At 44.3% G+C, this 20,689-nt stretch overlaps 1 protein-coding gene across 3 annotated transcripts in view; it reads left to right on the top strand.

Annotated features, from left to right (window-relative positions):
* Nucleotides 1–20,689, top strand: part of SYNE2 (spectrin repeat containing nuclear envelope protein 2) — a 799,865-nt gene that overhangs the window by 525,697 nt on the left and 253,479 nt on the right. For all 3 annotated transcript variants that reach the window (XM_029598126.1, XM_029598125.1, XM_029598127.1), the window contains exons 68-70: nt 7,764–7,838; nt 9,043–9,165; nt 14,561–14,749. In XM_029598126.1, the coding sequence (XP_029453986.1) occupies nt 7,764–7,838; nt 9,043–9,165; nt 14,561–14,749 (387 nt within the window). The remainder of the gene's footprint in view (nt 1–7,763; nt 7,839–9,042; nt 9,166–14,560; nt 14,750–20,689) is intronic.

Genomic DNA, 20,689 nt, shown 5'->3' with positions numbered 1-20,689 from the left:
TGGTCAATGGCCATGGTGTTGGGGTTCCGTCGGTGCCCAGATTGTACGCACACCATGTCTATCACAGACCCTCACAGAGTCTGTGTATTGTGTTTAGGAAGTGAGCATGATGTCCTGACTTGCACCAAATGTGCCCTTATGACACCAAAAGGTCGCAAAGCCAGAATGGAGAAGATGGGACTCCTTTTCCATGCTCACACTCCGACGCCGTCCATTGCATCGACGTCCTCTGAACCGGCACTGTCGAAGTCCTTCCATCGTCGGCAACCTCCCAGTGACTGTCTGCCATCGACGTCTCCATGGCCATCGACTCCCGTCCCTTCCCCCGAGGATCGTGGGGATCGGAGGGAGAAACATTGTCATCGACATCGCAAGTCTCGGACCGTCGAGGAATCGAAGTCATCGACCTCGGTACCGTCCGAGCCTCCACCGAAGAAGTCTCGATCAGAAGCTGCACCGTTCACTTCTGTTTCTGAGACATTGAGGCAACCCTCACCCCATCGGGGTTTGGGAGCCGCGATTCCACCGGTGACGGTGGTCCCTTTGGCTCAGCCTCAGCCTCCCTCTTCCGCGGAGCCGGGTATTGTTACCCCAGGTCTCCGGGAAGAACTGGACCGGCTGGTCCAGGAGGCCATCGACAAGGCCATGCAACGGTTCCAGACTCCATCGGCACCGATCCTGCCACAGAGAGGGGAACCAGTCATCGACCCGATACTAGCAGCGCTGGCACCGCTGCTTGCCCGGATGGAAGCGCTCATGACCGCCCTTCCACCGGTGATACCTGAATCACCAACAGCACCGGTGCGCTCCCCGATGCCAACTTCATCGGGTGTGGAAACACCGTATCGAATTCCTCCTTCAGGAGTAGTTCCATCGGTGCCGTGTCGTCCCTCGCCACGATACACTCTTCCGGGGCGATACGCACATCGGCTCCATCGATGCCTTCGATGCCGGCACCGATGCCTTCAAGGGTATTTTCGATGCCCCCGGTGATTCCTTCGGGTTTCTCGGAGCCTCAGCCGGGGCCTTCTGGTATCCAACCCCCTCGAGGTCTTACAGATCAGCAACCTGATCCTTATGACACATGGGGCGATGATTCTTCTACGGATACCGATGATTTACCTTCACCACCCTCTCCTGCTGAAAGCAGAAAGCGTTCTCCTCCTGAGGACCTCTCTTTCACCAATTTTGTGAAAGAAATGTCAGACCTGGTCCCTTTTCAGCTTCAATCAGAGCAAGATGACAGGCACCAAATGATGGCGTTACTCCAATTTATGGATGCCCCAAAAGTCATCACTTCCATTCCAATTCATCAGGTTTTTCTGGACCTTCTCAAAAAGAATTGGGAAACTCCTGGATCTGTTGCTCCAGTAAACAAAAAAGCGGACTCTACTTACCTAGTACAGTCAGCACCTGGCTTTCAAAAACCACAGCTAGACCACCACTCTGTTGTGGTAGAGTCAGCACAAAAGAAAGCTAAAAGAATGAAGCCATACTCATCTATACCTCCTACTAAGGAGAACAAGTTCCTAGATAGTATAGGCAGAAAAGTTTACCAAGGAGCCATGCTTATTTCTAAGATAGCTTCTTATCAGCTGTATATGACCCAATACAATAGGGTCATTTTTAAGCAGATACAAGAATTTTCAGATACCTTACCAGAACAATTCCAACAACACCTTCAAACCCTCGTGCTTAAAGGTTTTGAAGCTGGAAAGCATGAGATAAGAACATCTTATGACATCTTCGATGCTTCCACTAGACTGTCTGCTACAGCCATCTCAGCAAGACGCTGGGCTTGGCTAAAGTCTTCTCAGGCTCTCTGACCTGCCCTGTTTAGGGGATAATTTGTTTGGTGAGCAAATTCAACAAATAGTTGCTGAATTAAAGGATCATCATGAGACCCTTAAACAGCTCTCATCAATTCCTTCTGACTTCCCTTCTAAACAACCGTTTAAGAAGGAACCTAAAAAGTCATTCTTCCGTCCACGGAAGTATTATCCCCCACATATCAAGTCCAGGTCAACAAAGCCTTATCAAAAGCCTCAGTCTCGTCAACCTCGAAAGCAAAAACCCACACCAGCTCCGCAACCAGGCCCTGCGTCGGGGTTTTGACTTTCAATTAGAGAGCAGATGCCTAATTCCTCTACCAAACATACCAGTAGGAGGTCGTCTAGGCCACTTTACAGAAAATTGGCATTGCATCACCACAGATCATTGGGTGCTAGCAATAATTGCGCAGGGTTACCATCTAAACTTTCTAACTCTTCCTGCGGACTCTCCACTGCTCCAGGCGTGGAGACTTACCGACCACTCTGTTCTTCTAGAGCAGGAAGTTTCTCTTCTCCTCCAGTCCAACGCTATAGAACCCCTACCTCTGTCCCAACAAGGACTAGGGATCTATTCCAGGTACTTTCTGGTCCCAAAAAAGTCAGGAGGACTTCACCCATTTCTGGACCTGCGGGCCCTCAACAAGTACCTTCACAGAGAAAAATTCAAGATGGTAACCCTGGGCTCGCTTCTCCCTCTGCTACAAAGAGAGGACTGGCTCTGCTCTCTAGACCTCAAGGACGCTTATACCCACATTGCGATAACTCAATCTCATCGCAAATACCTCCGATTTTTAGTAGGCCAAAACCACTATCAATACCGAGTGCTCCCATTTGGTCTAGCATCCGCACCGCGAGTCTTCACCAAATGTCTCGTAGTGGTTGCAGCATTCCTCAGGAAGGAAGGAGTCCATGTCTTCCCCTACTTGGACGATTATTTGATCAGGGCCCCAACCCAGCAAATCGCTCGGTCTTCCCTGACCCTGACAATTCGAACTCTAATTTCTCTAGGTTTTCTTATCAACTACGAGAAATCCTACTTACTCCCATCTTAAACCTTATCCTTCATTGGAGCAGACTTGGACACCTTACAGGCAAAAGCCTTCCTTCCTCGTCAACGTGTCCAAACACTTGTGTCCCTAGCTTGCCAGTTGCAGTCTCAACCCACAGCAACAGCTCGCCAATTCCTCATTCTACTGGGACACATGGCCTCCTCAGTTTATTTGACTCCAATGGCCCGTCTAGCCATGAGAGTCATGCAGTGGACTCTCAAATCACAATGGATCCAAGCAACTCAGCCTCTGTCGACCATTGTTCACATCACCAATGCTCTCCGTCTGTCTCTTGCCTGGTGGACAAATCAATCCAACCTCCTCCAAGGCTTGCCCTTTCATCCACCAGATCCTCAAATAATCCTCACCACCGACGCCTCCAATGTTGGCTGGGGAGCTCACGTAAACAATTTACAAACTCAAGGATTCTGGTTTCTAGAGGAAGCCAGACACCAGATAAATTTCCTGGAGCTTCGGGCAATCCGATACGCTCTCCGGGCTTTTCAAGATTGCTTATCAAATCACATAATCTTGATTCAGACGGACAAGTCAGGTGGCCATGTGGTACATCAACAAGCAGGGAGGCACAGGCTCCTTCCTTCTCTGTCAGGAAACTGCGCAGATTTGAGCAGGAGCCCTCTCCCGTTCAATGTACCTCAGGTACACCTACATGCCGGGAGTAGACAATGTCTTGGCAGACCGGTTGAGCCGTGTCTTCCAACCACACGAGTGGTCCCTCAATCCCTTGGTAGCGACCTCTCTCTTCCAGAAATGGGGTTACCCCCACATAGACCTCTTTGCGTCCCCTCAGAACCACAAAGTGGCCAATTACTGCTCTCTCATTCGGACTCAGCACTCTTGGCCCAGGGATGCATTCTCCCTCCCGTGGTCAACTGGTCTGCTTTATGCATTCCCTCCACTTCCTCTCCTATCGAAGACTCTTGTGAAGCTACGTCAGGACAAGGGAATCATGATCCTGATAGCACCTCACTGGCCATGCCAAGTGTGGTTTCCTATACTACAGGATCTCTCCATCCACAGGCACATTCCCTTAGGAAAGGACCCGCATTTGATCACTCAAAACGACGGATGCCTCCTCCATCCCAATCTCCAAGCCTTGTCCCTGACGGCATGGATGTTGAAAGGTTAGTCCTTCAACCACTTAAACTATCGGATTCAGTTTCTCGTATCCTCATCGCTTCACGAAAGCCTTCCACAAGAAAATCTTACTCCTATAAATGGAAAAGGTACACATCATGGTGCACTTCTCAGTCCCTTGATCCTCTTTCCTGTCCAATTCCTAAATTTTTGGACTATCTGTGGCATCTCTCAGAATCAGGTCTAAAGACCTCTTCCATTAGAATGCATGTCAGTGTGGTAGCCGCCTTCCATAAAGGTATCGGGGTGTCCCTATTTCAGTACAACCCCTCGTAACACGCTTTCTTAAAGGCTTGCTCCATTTGAAGCCATCTTTACGTCCTCCAGCCCCATCTTGGGACCCTAATCTGGTTCTTGGTCGCCTTATGAAACCACCCTTCGAACCTCTTCACTCCTGTGACCTTAAATATCTCACATGGAAAGTGATTTTCCTTTTGGCTATCACTTCAGCTCGCAGGGTTAGTGAGTTACAGGCCCTAGTTACCTACCCGCCTTACACTAAACTCCTGCAGGACCGGGCGGTACTCCGCACTCACCCAAAATTCTTGCCTAAGGTAGTTTCGGAGTTTCATATTAATCAATCCATCATACTACCTATTTTCTTTCCCAGGCCCCACTCCAACTCCGGGGAACAGACTCTGCATACCCTCGACTGTAAACGTGCTCTAGCTTTCTATCTAGACCGTACAGTTGCCCACAGAAAGAGTACTCAATTATTTGTCTCTTTCCATCCTAACAAGTTAGGGCAACCTGTGGGTAAGCAGGTTCTTTCCTCCTGGTTGGCGGACTGCATCTCTTTCTGCTATCAGCAAGCTGGCATTCCTTTTCAAGACCGTGTTAAGGCACACTCTGTGAGGGCCATGGCGACTTCAGTAGCTCACCTTCGATCGGTGCTGCTTCCTGACATCTGCAAGGCTGCCACCTGGAGTTCTCTCCATACATTTGCAGCCCACTACTGTTTGGATAAAGCTGGAAGACAGGATTCCATCTTTGGCCAATCTGTCTTGCGTAACCTTTTTCCAACCTGACGTACCAACACCCATTCGCCTACCCGGTGGGGTGCGGATGTCCTCTACCAAATTCTGCCCCAGTTGTTATGCCTGTTGCATGCCGTTGGGTACTTTTGGTGCACATTCGGACATCCTCAGCTCGGTACTCACCCATTTGTGAGGACAACCAAACCTGCTTGTCCTGTGAGAAAGCAAATGTTGCTTACCTGATGTAACAGGTGTTCTCACAGGACAGCAGGATGTTAGTCCTCACGAAACCCGCCCGCCGCCCCGCGGTGTTGGGTTCGTTTTTTCTTATTTTATTTTTTCGGCACTGCCTGTAGCTTTGAAACAAGACTGAAGGGAGACCCCTGCTGGCTGCAGGGTTGGTGCCGTGCTGGGCATGCCCAGTAGGGGCCAGTCAAAGTTCCAGAAACTTTGACAGAAGTTTTCCGTGGTTGGGCTCCATCCTCGATGTCACCCATTTGTGAGGACTAACATCCTGCTGTCCTGTGAGAACACCTGTTACATCAGGTAAGCAACATTTGCTACTTCATAATGACCTGGATTGGCCTGTTTCGGAGATCAGATGTGTGGATCGATGGACATTTTTGTCTGACCCTGTATGACACATCTTATGACACTACTATACATACACATAAAGAGAAAATATAGATATTATATAACTTTAATTGCAAAATACAATAAATATACAAATATCCTACCTAAACATGTTAAAAACAATCTATCCTCACCTTCACTCAATTTAATCCCATACATACTCACTCATACACTCCATTAAAATGCCCTGTATCAATATACATCTACTCAAAATTACTATATGTAATTTACAAATGTATAAAATTAATCAACATACATAATTAATTCATTAACAATTTAAAAATATGAATTCCTTAACATAGTCTTCAAACGTCCACTTTCAATTAATGCACATTAAGCAAATATATCAGATGCTTTTTTTCTTTCTATGAATCCATTTTAAATACTTATTCATCCAAACGTATATTTACTCCTTTTTACATATAGGCAGTCATCTAACCATGATTCCCATTTTCTTATTCATGTAGAGCACCATCTAAACATAGTTTCTACTCTCAACAAAGAATTCTTCATTTCAACCTCATTGATATGAGCTTCATCGGGGGAATTTTAAAAATCCTTATCCCAATTGTTCAACACCATGTCCTCTAGTAATTCTCCAAGCCTGTGGTTACCAACTCAAGCCGCAGCTTAACTCATTAACATAATGTGTCTTCAATCTATTTAGACATTGTCGTACCACGCCATTTCTTGACCCGATCTAATCAAAAACTCAAAACCGGAAATAGTTGTCATCACGCTTACGAAGTCACATCTTATAACACTACAGAGGCCAGTGGTTATGATCAAACTGAAACAGCCTGAAACAGCTTTATTAGCAGTTACACTCTACACATAATAAACAATCATAAATTATTGTGATTGTTCGCTCATGGTGAAGAAGGGTTTCTGTAAGTAAGTTATAGCTTTGCAGCTATGATTAGCGAAAATGTAAACCTATCTCACACACACACCTACCTCCATATATATATGTATTCAGTGGCTGCAGGTGGACAACCAATACATTTTATTTCTGTAAATTAAATGAGTTGGAGCTAGAACGTTATCCCTTCTTCTGATAATGGTTAAATCCAAAGATAATTATTCCATAGTTTTCTGCTGTCTAAGCCCAGAATTATCCATTTAGCTCAAATAGAAACAAGGTCTGTATATCTGTGCCAAGTTATAAAGGTAGTCTATTACTAATATAATTTTTCTTTCTTTTTTTTCAATTATTTATCATTTTTCAATACAACAAAAAAAGAGTATGTTAGGTGTAATTACTAGCTTCTGAATATCAGGCAAATAAATTCATAATAGGAATCATTTTCTTTACATGTAATAGATTAAATATCCAGTTTCTTCTCTAAAAAGCATAAAACTTAGAAGATAAATTTAACGTAATTGCTACCTTTTTAACAATTTTAGTACATATTACATGAAATCCCCAAATACTCTGAGGAGGCAAAAAAAACCAAAGTGAGAGAAATTTAGGAATTAAATTTTATATCATAGCATTAACATAGGACTAACTGGAACCATATCTTACATTGTCCTTACTAGTCAGCCAGGGAAGATGTAATTGGTCTACGGGCATCCAATAACTGACGAAGCTGATCTACTTGAAAGAAAATAAAACATTCATCTCCTTTTTTCAAAGTACACCTACAAGGATAACGAAGCATAAAAGTATAGCCTAGGGATACAACATCCTGCCTTAAGGATAGAAATTCTCTTCTTCTGATTTGTGTTATCTGCGCTAGATCCGGATATATTCTTATTGCTTGACCATGAAATAATAAACGAAATTTTCTAAAGTAATTTCGCATAACTCCGTTTAGGTCTTGCACAGTGATAAACGCCACAAGTAAAGTACTTCTTTCTATTATATCCGTTTCGGAGTTTTCTAAGAAGCTGGTCAAGTTCATCGGAATAGTTGAAACAGGAGCAGTCCCTGTAGTGGAAGGTCTATTATTCAAAAACTTACAAAAGTTTGACGACGGCATATTATCATCAGTGTATCCCAGACCTTCCCTAAAGAGTCTCTTTAATGTCAAAAAAGGAATTTCTCCAGCTACAATTACTAATATAATTTAAATAGAAACATTATAATTGTTTTTGTCTGTAAATCATAGGTGACAAGGAAAGGCTTCCTGTTCCTTCTGCCATCATTAGAAGAGGAGACTGAGGAGAGTTCATTGTGCAGTGAGGTGAGTGAAAAAGAATCTCTAGTAACTGGACCTGCATAGAAACCAGAGGGCAGACGCATACCACAGGTTAGTGCAGCCTAAAAAGGAGCAGGTAAACCTTAAAATAAAAAGCAGTATAAACAAGGATTTTCTTGGTGCTAAAACTGAAGCAAAATATTTAGCAAAAAGCTAAGAACAATTCAAGCAAGCAAGTCAGTTTCACAGTATAAGTTTTGTGTTAATTATTTACTCTAATCCTGTATAGACTTCTCTTTGTTTTATCTTCTGTAGCACGGCAAACACTGTATGTCAGTGCTCTACAGAAATACGAGATTGCAAAAGCAGTTGCATGAATGCAAGTTTAGTTAAAATCCAATGAGAGACTATATTTTTTTATGCAGAGGAATTAAATAAGACAGTACAATATTTTTATGAAGGAACATCTGCAATGTGGCAACCATTCCCCCCCCCCCCCCCCCCCCCCGCCCATCCTTCCGACTTCAAAATACAGGTCATGTGACACTAACTTTCAACAGCTTTTCTCAGTGTCCGGTTACTAAAAAGGCAATCCCAGTAGACTTGGCTGATACGTTAGATGCGATTAACATCTCATTGGTATCTGAATAATGTCAGAATATTTCTTTCATGCTTACAAAGGCTACTGAGTTGGTAAACAGTCAATTTTTGTGAAATTGGCCACTTCCTTCCTCTTTCTTAGTTTTGACCATCCAGCATTTTTAGAAGACAGAAGGTTATTTTAGTAACTTGATTTACTATTCCAATTCACTCTGTATCTGCCCTAGTCTTCTAGACAGCTGGTTTAACTTAAATTTTAGCCATAGTGCACCACCCCTGACTAGAAAAATGAGAAGTAAAGCTGCTGCATCTAACGTGTTAAGAAGCTGCCTATGGATGAAATGTTTAGGAGAACTTTCTGAAAGATCAGAGGTGGGGCAGCAATGATGATAAAAAAAAAAAAAATTATGCTTCAAACTACAGTATTCGTGTAAAAATATATATTTTTGTTGTGTTTTTCTCATTATGAGGGGTATGGGATGAGAATTGCGCAGTTTGACATTTTTTGACAGTTCCGAACCGAGAGGTGAGCTCGCTCTTCATTTCCTCATCAAGCTTGGGCGTTCATCTCACCGATAACAGCGTTACGTAAAATATCTAGAGCCCAGCAGCTGATTGTAGTTCTGCTTCATTTGCCCCCCTGTTTTAGAAAGGGGAAGAAGCAGCCATCAGAGGGCCGAGCTTCTCCCCCCTTGGAGAGGAGCAGCGCCAGGGGAGCCAGGACAGCAGTGCTTTATGGGCCCCTGGAACCCAGACTGATGGCATCCCACAGGTAAAGTGCTGCTCTGCCGCCTCACATGCATGCAAACACCTGAAGTCATTGTTTTGCATAATTAGCTAATGACGCTGGCAGAGGTGTAAAGCCCTGTCTTGTAACACGGCAGTCTGAGCTCTTCCTCCTTACTGTGGTTATACTTAGCCATACCGGAACAGGTGAGAAATCGCTTGCTGCTATGTCTTTGAGTACCTGCTGTAGGTTTCATGTGTGTCTCGGTGAACTCCTAGTACAGGCTGGAATGGCTGGCTGCAGCGGGAATAGCGGTCTGAAGATCTTGTTTTTCACCATTCTATGCTTTTTTGAGAATGTAGCATTTTGTTTTTCACATCACATTAAACAAGTTCAATTGGCTTGTCATCCCTAAAAATGTACCAATTTTAAGGACTGCTAAAGTGTCTCCTCTTGTCTTAATAACTTTTTTTTTTTTAAGGTTGCCAAAATGAAAACTTTGCTAAAAGCATAGCCATTTTCATGGTGTTGATGTACAGCCAGGGCTAGCATGTGTCAGTGACAAAAGGTCAACTTGACACAAGAAAGCTTTCTATTCTACTCTGCAATTTTTTTTTATGGATGCAGATGTACAAAATGGCTAACTTGTACTTGATGAAGACGCTTCTTCCCTGATTCCTTCGAACGTCTTCATAGACACCGCAATAAAGGTTGTCCTGTACTCATGGTGTATTGAATTCTGCTGCACGGGAAGGAATTACTGCTTCCTTATCACCCATACCAGACCAGTCCAGATGAGTGGGCTCCATGTCCCTGCCAGCAGATGGCGATAGAGGAAAAAGAAGCTCAAAGCTTCCTTCCTTCCCCCATAGGGGTCTAGTACTGCCTTCACGCTCTCTATAGATTTCTAGGGTGCTGCCGTCAGCTCGTCAGTATTTCTCTGTCTTCAGCAGACAGGTAGACTGGTGCTGTAGCTAGGAGTAGGCTGCTCCTGGGAAGGCTATAGGTTCATGTTCCTGGTGCAGCATAGGCTGGATCTTGTGGGTGCTCCAGGCAATTATCTTTTTGGGTTTGATTTTCTTTTCTCCTTTGGGAACTGACATGATTGGGGTCTGAGTTCCCGCACCAATAGCTCAAGTATCAGGTGGGCCCTAGTGACTTTGTTCCTTTTGTGGCTCTGGCAGCGGGAGCTAGTGACAACACGCTCTCTCTCTATTCTTGGAGAGTAACAGGGAGGCAGTAAATTTTAATTAATTAAAAAAAAAAAAGATTGCAGCATAGGCTTTTCGCCAGACTGCCTCCCAGTCACCTGAGGTGTTGTGTGGTATTTGGACTAGGCTAAGGGGTCTAAATTGATCACCTTCCCTCCCTCCCTATGGGGCCAATGCAATAATTTTCGCGGAAAGTGGGCACTGAATTTTCAGCGTCCGCTTAAACACATGCATGGCGCCCGCAACCATGCAATATGTAAATTAGGGGGTTGCGCTAGGAAGGAGGCGCTAGGGTCGCTTGTGCAACCTTAGCACCTCCTTGCTAACGTGACCCGCCGCGACTGCCGAGTTTGCGGCCGTTTTCATTACTGGCAGACAGGTAGGTTATGAAAACCAACGCCGAGTTTACTGGCATCGGTCTTCATAACTCGGCGGTCTGCCGAGTTTTTTTTTTTTTTAACTTGAAAAAAGAAGTACAGAAAAGCAGTTTTTTTCGGGTTTTCTGTCTACTTTTACCTATGCTCAGCTATTAATGCCTGCTCCAGGCAGGCATTAATAGCTGAGCGATAAATGTGCATCTGATGCACATTTATCTTTTTGCATGCGGAGTGAATGAGTAATAGGCTCATTCACATGCTATTACATTCACTCCATGTCCAAAACGGTTTAAATAGGCACTAATCCCCCTATTGCATTAGGGAGTGGATTAGCGCCTATTTAACCTGCGTCGGAGTGCGGGTTATACAGTGCGCTCGGCTGAGCACACTGTATTGCATCGGCCCCTATGTTTGCTTCTGGTATGGCTGTAAAAAGAAGGCATTGTTTGGCAGGTAAGTCAGGGTGGTGCAGCATGTCGGATGGAGCGTTCTGCCTGGCTTGTGAATCGTCAGGCACCAGGCCAGGTAGGTGTGCTTTATGGAGGGTCAGCACCTGCTTAAAAGGTGAAACTGGGTGGGTTCCCAAGATTGAGCCCTGACCCTTACATTAGAAAGCATTGCTGTAATGCACAGGATCAGCAGACATTGTACTGCCACTTGCTCCAAAAGCAAATAATAAGTCAAGCATACTAGACTTGTTACCTCTTTCTCCCCTCTGACCGCTGAACAGGGAAGTTCCATGGGGGGCTATATATTTTCCCTTAGATGCAGCAGAGCTCTATTGCATTATTATGTCAATACAGCCTCACAGGCATGCTGGGACTCCCCAAGCCTGCTCTCTCTGCTGGTGAAGCGATGGAGAAAACAGCCTGCAGAAATTGGTCTCTTTCCTTCTGCACAAATGACCTTTCTCAGAGGGTCCTGTAAGGACCAAATTAGACTTGTGATGCTGAAGATACCTTCAAACTGTTAGAAAAAAATTCCTAAGGTGGTTCTGCTTGGGAAGTTCCTTTGGATTCCTCCTTGAGCCCTTCCCATGCCCCCACACAAAAGACCTTGCAACATTTGGGGTGTGAGAGCACTCCACTTGCTGCAACAATACAAGGGCATCAGTCGGACAAGAGGAGGGAGGAGATAGCTGATATGGCAGGTAGTGGGGGATTGCCTCCTTAGAAAGGATAATGCCTCAGTGAGGAGGCTGTTCAGGAGAGAGAAGCTGGTGACTCTTAACTCTAGGATGAGAGGCAGTAAATTGCAGGAGGGTCTTGAGAGACTGGAAGGCTGGGTGTCCAAATGGCAGATGAAATTTAATGGGGATAAGTGCAAGGTGATGCATTTAGGAAAAAATAACCCATGCTGTAGTTATACAATGTTAGGTTCCATATTAAGAGTTACCATCCAGGAAATAGATCTAGGTATCATAGTAGATAATACATTAAAATAGTCGACTCAGTGTTCTGTGGCAGTCAAAAAAGCAAACAATGTTAGGAATTATTAGGAAAGGAATGGTTAATAAAACAGAAAATGTCATAATGCCTCTATATCGCTCCATGGTAAGACCGCACCTTGAATACCATGTACAATTTTGGTCACCACATCTCAAAAAAGATATAGTTGCACTGGAGAAGGTACAGAGAAGGGCAACCAAAATGATAAAGGGGATGGAACAGTTCCCCTATGAGGAAAGGCTGAAGAGGTTAGGGCTGTTCAGCTTGGAGAAGAGACGGCTGAGGTGGAGATATGATAGAGTTCTCTAATTATCGGGCCGATACAGTAAAGTGCGTGTGATTCTCTATTTAAATGAGGCTCGGCGGTAGAAACAGGCAAAAGGAGGTGCTAGGGACACTAGCACGTCCCTAGCGCCTCCTTTTGGACCAGAGCGACGGCTGTTAGCGGGTTTGACAGCCGACACTCAATTTTGCCGGCGTCTGTTCTCGAGCCCACTGACAGCCACGGGCTCGGAAACCGGATGCCGGCAAAATTGAGCGTCCGGTTTTCGACCCGACAGCCGTGGGCCGACTTCAATTTTATTTATTTATTTATTTTTTACTTTTTCTACCCTTCGGGACCTCCAACTTAATATTGCCATGATATTAAGTCGGAGGATGCACAGAAAAGCATTTTTTTTTTTTTTTTGAAATTTAAATTTTATTGAGTATTAAGAACAATACACAAAATGTGAGGTAACTTATCGCACACCTATGACACATCAGCTTAACAAATAAACACAGGTAAAGCAGATGCTAGTTAGTAGTAGGTAGAGTAAAACCTCATACCACTGATACAGCAGCATGCGATATCTAACTGCTTTTCTGTGCACTTTCCTGGTACCCGAAGAAATTAGCGCCTACCTTTGGGTAGGTGCGAATTTCTGAAAGCAAAATGTGTGGCTTGGCTGCACATTTTGTTTTCTGAATCGCACGGGAATACCTAATAGGGCCATCAACATGCATTTGCATGTTGCGGGCGCTATTAGTTTCGGGGGATTGGACGCACGTTTTCGGCCCCTTACTGAATAAGGGGTAAGGGAAAACGCGCGTCCAATGGCAGGTTGTATTGTATTGACCCGTATATGAGAGGTTTAGAATGGGTAAAGGTGAATGGTTTATTTACTCTTTCGTATAATAGAAGGACTAGGGGGTATTCCATGAAGTTAGCAAGTTACACATTTAAAACTAATCAGAGAAAATTCTTTTCACTAAAAACAAAATAAAGCTCTGGAATATGTTGCCAGCGGAAGTGGTTAGTGCAGTTAGTGTAGATGGGTTTAAAAAAGGTTTGGATAAGTTCCTAGAGGAGAAGTCCATAAACTGCTATTAAGCAAGTTGATTTAGGGAATAGACACTGCTATTACTGGCATTGATATCATGGGATCTATTTAATGTTTGGGTACTTGCCAGGTGATTGTAATCTGGATTGGCCACTGTTGGAAACAGGATGCTGGGTTTAATGGACCCTCGGTCTGACCCAATATGGCAGCTTCTTAAGTTCTTAAACTGCAGGGCAATCCTAGATTCCTGCTTGCCTTGTACGCGTCTCTACCCCATGTGCTTCCTGCTACATCTGATGGATTAACTTGGATGCTCTCTGGGAAAGTTAACTATACCTCTTAAACTGCTGTTAATTTTTCTGGGCTTATCACAATTCCCATTAAGCTATTTTAATATTCTTGAGCTGGTTTACATTTAACACAGCTCATAATAGTTTACCCGCATTGTGCCAGATTTTTTCGACAATATTGGCAATGCTCCCATGAGCATTACTGATATCACACAATAATGCTGGGTGGCTCATGTTACTGCATTAGCACAGCCTAATAAGCCCCTCAGTTTGGTTATTGAATTAAAAAGCATTCCGACATAGGTGTTTCTTTACAATACAGTATTTTATATATCAACTTCCATGCATAAGTGTTAACATATAATATATGGGTAATCAGTCTCAGAGACCAAAGCCCCTTTTCAATTAGTTCTGCGGATTCACTTCAAAGCTTGCCTTCAACATTTCACAATGTGCTCAGTGCAACCAGGCACCTTGGACTCAGTGAAATGATTTTCAGTCGGGGACTGTGGGTTAATGACCTGTAAGCCTTGGTTTACTTCCTGTGTGCTCAGCAGTACCTGTGCAAATGCAAATTGGCTGCTTTGGAAACCTGTTGACACTGGGTCACATGATGCTTTCTTTTTTCATGTGGGAATAATATGATAGCACTGGCTCTGGCCTTAGTGTCTGTGTGTTGAAAGTCCTAACAGGGAGCAGCACGAGGCATTTTCCTGTGTGACATTCCGTGGCGGCACACCCACTTGTAATACATTCGCCGCTCCACGTTTTTGTTTGTTTATTTTTTTTAAGGGGGAGCGAGGAACTTCAGAAAAAAGAGTGGATCGCATCGGGGAAACCGAGCCTGAGGGGATCCTCCATGTCTGCCAGGCTCAGGCTGCAGAGCTGGAACGGTGGCTAGACAAAGTGAAACTATCTTTAACAGAGAAGCCAAACCCAGACATGCAGCAGCAGGTGGAGCAGCAGCTTACAGACTGCCAGGTAAGAATAACCGGTCAAAGGTCACAGTTTGCTTTATTTAATTGGGCCTTGCTCAACTCCAGAGCACCCTTGGAGGATACTGAAAGCTTTTCTTCCTGGTCCATGGACTGGAAGCCAGAACCAAAAGTAAAGAGCAAGTTAGGTAAAGAAAGGGTGAAGAAAAATGGCTATTCCTGTCAGCATATTGTACCAATGTGAGTAGTGTAAATGGACATTAATCGGTATAATATTTACAGCATGACAGATCACATCAAGACAGACAGAAATGATAAGCTGAGTACCCTGCTCTGAGGAATGTATAATCTTTGGGATTCCTGTTTGCAGAAAGTTAGATATATGGGATCTGAAATGTATGTTAATTTGTCTCATGCATGTTCATTGTGGATATCCTGAAAACCTGTCTGACTGTGAGGTCCCCGGCACAGATTTGGGAAGCCCTGCCTTGCTGAAACTCAAACCTAAAGTGCAATTATTTGTTGAAAGGGAGGGGAAAACGTAGCGAAGAAACTGGGCTTCAGCATGGTACAGAGAGAAGCACCATTATGAGTAGACTGAAATGTGGCCTATGGAGTATCGCAGAGCTCTTTAGAACTTTTTCACAGGTTGAGATGGGCTAAAGAGATGCAGTCTGTGCTCATGTCCATAATCTGTGCAGTCACTCATAAGTGAGGCTTATTTGGTTTAGGCTGGCAATTAGTATATTATGATCCAAAAAAATTAGGGATGAAAAATAACATGGTCACATCATGGATAATCCAGTTTTTGTAAGTCAGAAAAAAAATCATACTGAGTTACTTTACATCTTCTGTCTCTGTCCCTTCACCGCTCCCTATGCTCCCCCCCCCCCCCCCCCCCAGAAAATAAAATGTGTTTACAGCAAGGTAAGGATCTTGAAATCTGATCCTGACATTGCACAGCAGGTCTGGGTTTCAGGATACACAGTGAATCTTTCAGAGATGCTTCCTTAAAGTGAATTTTAAAAACCCGCTGTGCACACCTCTGAAAAGTTTTCTAAAAGGGATGTGGGCGGGGCATGGGTATTTCGGGGCCTGGCCAAGAGATGTGTGCATAAATACTTACGCACCTGGGCACGTGCTGAGGACTCCTTCCGCATAACTTCTGCTATGGACAACTTGTAAGTAATAAAATAAAATGATCGAGCCATTTCTGAGGAGTTTAAAGGATCTGGGGTAACTGGGGGGAGTGTTGGCTATCAAACCAGGGGAGATTTGAGGACCTCGCTATTAACTGGGTGAACTGATTAAACTGGCAATGGCATGGATGCCTTCCCCTTTTGAAAATTCCACAACTTATGTGATAGAGGTGGGAGATTTACACGCCTTTGCACGTGTCCACTTAAAATTTGGCGCACGTGCGCGTGGCCAGGCTGTTTTATAACATGCGCGCGTATGCGTGCGTATGTTATAAAATGACTGCGTATCTTAGGACACACCAGCATGCCCTCACACGTATATGTGCCCGTGTGCTGGTTTGAAAATTACTGTCCCTGTGTACATCAGCTTTAAGTTTATGGTTGGTTTACATATTTTGGTTATGTGGGAATCCTGGGCTTCCTAAGGAACGCTCAGGGAGTGGGGCATTAGTTATCCCTTGTGTAACTCAACAAACGGAGCCATATATGAAAGAGCCATAAAAGATTTTACTGCTACCCTGGACTATCCACTTTAGTATTACAACTCCCTTTTTTCTAGGGGGGTATTTCAAATCTCTGGTATAGTTGCAGAGTGTGGTGGGTACTTTTACCCTATGTACATGCAGCTCATTTTCAAAGAGACGCTACCCCAACCAACAAGGTTGGTTGGTTCAATTAAAGGAATCATGGCGTGCAAAAACTGAAGTTGTCTCGTTACCTGCATTGTTGGTCTCTGATTAATGGCATGAACAAGAAAAGCTGCTTTGAAAATGTCATCTGACTTAAACTCATTGGTATTTCTCCAGCCTGTATAAGTTCTCTAGATTTTTTGATTGAAACCTAACCTAGATCAGTTGAGCTCAGGAAATTGATGTTTGATGTGAATTTGTTGCCAATCACGTGGCTATAAAAACGTCCGGCATGATTTAATATATAGAAGGAATGTAGTATTTTGTTGCTTCTCCTGTTGGCTCTGGTATACCTAAAAATAAATAAAATGTTGAACAGAAACTCCTACTTTGCGTTTTGGTTGCAAGGGTGTACATGTAGGCCGGGCAGTGTAACACAATGGGAAAGTCACTGCTTGAGAAGCCCATGACGGCAGATATAAAAACCAAAAAGGTCCCTCCAGTCTGCCCTAAAAGGTGTTTAGGGTTGTAAACTGCCACTCCATGCAGGTTACCCCATGCCTTCTTTTCCCAGGAAGTGAGGCAAAAAGTCAGTAAAGAACTCTTAGGGTCACCATCTCCAGACCCCAAGGTTGCCAGCTTTAATCTCAGGAACACTTATCGGCCAAACTTTGTAAATGTGAAGAAAGATTGAAAACCTGCCCCAGACAGGATTTTTGAGGCAGGTCGTTTAGCACAATCAGTGGTTGGATCACTGCCTTGGAAGGCCCCGGGGCTTCCGTTTAAACTCCGCAACAGATTTTTCCGTCTTTAAAACAGGATTGCAATAGACAAAGCGATTGCTACTGGTGGCAGAGAGGAAAGCAATGTCAACACAAGCATCCATAATAGTCGGAAGATGTGGCGTGCGCATTCCAGCAAATGAGTGTCTATGTGAGCTGACCTCGGCTTCAGGGAGGATGCCAGAGGACGGAAGCAGCTCTCAAGCAAAAGTCTTAAGGATAATGCATGGGATGCTCCTTTGTTCACCCATTCCATGCTTTAGCATTATGACTTCGGGACTTCAGCAAAGACTTAATCTAGAAAAATGTATATAAAAAATGATTATGTGGGGTTTTCAGGTGACCCATGATTATAGAGAAGGCAGGGAGTTGAGATTTTTTAAAACATTTTTATCGATGATGCCTGTTATGATGGACATACTTATTTAAATTAAAGTGTTTGGAGGATTAGGAACATTACTGGTGTACCTACAAAACAATTCACGGGGACTTTTATCCTATTGGTCCCCCTTGTACATTTCTTTATATTTGCCAGGTGGCTCTACTTCCCCCCTCGGTGTCTGCTAAAAGACAAAACCATGTCGGGGACTTGTCTCGCCACAAAGGGGACAATGAGGTAGAGCATCTTCTCTAATTACTATAGCATCCCTACCCTTAAGAAACTCCTCTAGTTTGTGGACCCTTTTGCTGCAACCAAAACAGTAGGCAAGACCTCTTGGAGCAAACTTCTGTAACCTTTTAATCTTTTAACTTAATGATTTTACTATCCATGATTTTATATTTTACTTTAAGGATGGAATAATCTTTTACTGTTTTAGAATAAGTTAAAGCTACCAACATTTTAGGGTATTAATTTGTTATTAATTGTATTTATTACACTACTGTATTTTCATTTTCATTTTAAATTGTATACAGTTGTGATGTCTATGACTGATGTAACAGTATAGAAAACCTAAATAAAAGGAGTTTATAGTTTAACTTCGGCCCTTTCTCCAAAGGGCCTTTCATTTGCTTCTTTATTATAAGAGCAAAACTCCTCATGGCCGTTCTCACAAAGAGCGCAAAAGGAGAATATACCTGCAGCCTTGCTACTTATTTGCAGGTATACTTGAGGGACTTCTTTTCCCCCAACCCAGCTTCTATACAGTACCTGCAGCAGGTCCTTGTGACTAGACTCCATTATATGGCCCTTTTCACCATGAAAACACATAATAGAGACAGTCCTTTAAAATTTCACCCTTTTCCCCTTTTTCTTGGGATATATTTAGGGCTTCTCCTTTCACAATGCTGCTCACACAAGCTCAGGCTCCGCAACACTGGCCTTATACTGTCCCCTATGTATCTCTTCTTCATAAGGACACTATGCCCCAACATGGCCGCTTTTAGTCATTAGTAATGCACGTGCAGCATAGTATTCTGTGAACAACCATGTTCCTGCCTCGGCCTTCGCAAAGGGACAGGTTGCTGTGGCATGACTTGTTTGTCGGCACAATGAACAGTTAAACTCCCTATCACTATAGCTTTGGCCTGCCATACGTAGTTGTGGCAGAGCAGCTTCGGCTCCTCCTCCAGGGCCTTGGGTGTCTGGGGTTTTAGCCCCCTTCTGATGACTACCCCTGTTTCAACCCCCCCATTTTGCTTCCCTTTGGGATCTGGTTCAAATCCCTCCAGAGTCCTTTTATCTTCTACTTTTAAACCAGGCATTACTTTTGCAGCAAGTCCATCTTCATACTCTGTCCCTGCAGCGAGTACATCCTCATCATGATGCGCTGTCTCTGCAGCGAGTACTGCCTCGCTATTCTTATGCAACTTGCACACAGGCAATATCCCTTTACCCGAGTATCCCATATATCTTCCTTCATTACAAACTTTCAAAACCATATTTCCCATGCTCCTGGAACAACCCAATTAGTTTTTTTAACAGAGAGCTCACCCCCGCCCCCCCCCCCCCCCCAAAAAAATACCATTTTCCTGAGTTAGCCATAGTAATCTCCTTTCAGAAAAGTACTTGGGGTCCATATCAATAGGTTCTTTCTGTGCTCTGGATCTTTTATTCCTTAGCTCCCCAGCATAAAGTGCATTTTGGCCCAGCCACCCATCCTTCACAGTCTGCAGCACTTTCTTCCCCCCAGCCTTTCTTCCCATCAGCAAATCTAGGAGGAAGGGAAAACAGAAACAAAGTACAAAGGACTTGCAAAGATCCATTATACCCCTGGTACCTTGTTAAAGAGCTATTTTATACAATTTGGGGCAGATTTTAAAACCTACGCACGTGGCGTACATTTGTGCGCACAACCTGGCACGCACAAATGTACAACCGATTTTATAACATGTGCGCGCATGTTATAAAATCAGGGGTCCATGCGCCGAGCCCTTGGGGAGACCAGCTGGCTTGCCCTGTTTCCCCCCCCTCCACCTTCCCCTACCTGTCCTGCCCCCAGCCCGAAACCCCCCCCCATACCTTTGTCTCAGAAGTTACGCCTGCCAGCCCAGCGGCCTTGCAGAGGCCTCTGGCCATGCCCCTGGACCGCCCCGCCCCCAGACCACCCATTTTTTTCAAGCCCCGGGCCTTACACATGTCCCGGGCCTTTTGAAAATAGGCCCGGCGTGCGTAACCCCCCTACGCATGTAAATCCTCCTGGATTTACTCACGTAGGGATTTTAAAATCTGCCTCTTTGTCTTTCTCCACTTCTGTCTCCTTTAAATGACTCTGGTGGTGACTCCCCAACTGCATTTTCTGGCTTCAGTCTCCCCCAACTCACTGCCGAGAGCAGAGAGACACCAACTCTTCAACAATCCCTCATGGGAAATAATTCCCAATAAGGGAAGGAGAACAAGATTTAAGACTCTCAAAAAATTATCCTTTTTCCCACACTGGGAGAAGAAATTTCTGTAACTCAGGGCTTTGCATGCCCTCTTTGATTTTAAAGCCAGTTTAGGTATTCCTTAAGTACTCTTATTTAACAGTAAGACACCTTTCTGCATTTCAGGGCTGCACCCACTTTCCTTACAGACTGGTGGTCCACCTATCCCCAGATACGCTTACCATAGTGTAGGAAAAAATGGGCCTCTCGAGCTCTCCATGGCTGACTCCATCTGGACTGCTCCGGCTGGTTTTCCCCACATCTCTCTCAGCACTCCCTTCTGGACTCGTCACTCCCTCTAGTCATTTATCTCTTAGCTGCCTGGGCTGTGGCCGGCTCCAAAACTTTCTATAGTATGCGTCTCCAGTTTCTGCTCGGCTTAGATGAGATCATCTCGCTGATACCACCATATGTGAGCTGATCTTGGCTCCAGGGATGAGGCTGGAGGACAGAAGCCACTGAACTCAGGTCTTCAATCAGACAAGTATCTTTTATTATGCACAGCAAAAAG

Source organism: Rhinatrema bivittatum, chromosome 4, assembly GCF_901001135.1.
Source record: "Rhinatrema bivittatum chromosome 4, aRhiBiv1.1, whole genome shotgun sequence".
Taxonomy (NCBI): Eukaryota; Metazoa; Chordata; class Amphibia; order Gymnophiona; family Rhinatrematidae; genus Rhinatrema; species Rhinatrema bivittatum.
This window is presented reverse-complemented; position numbering and strand designations above follow the sequence as displayed.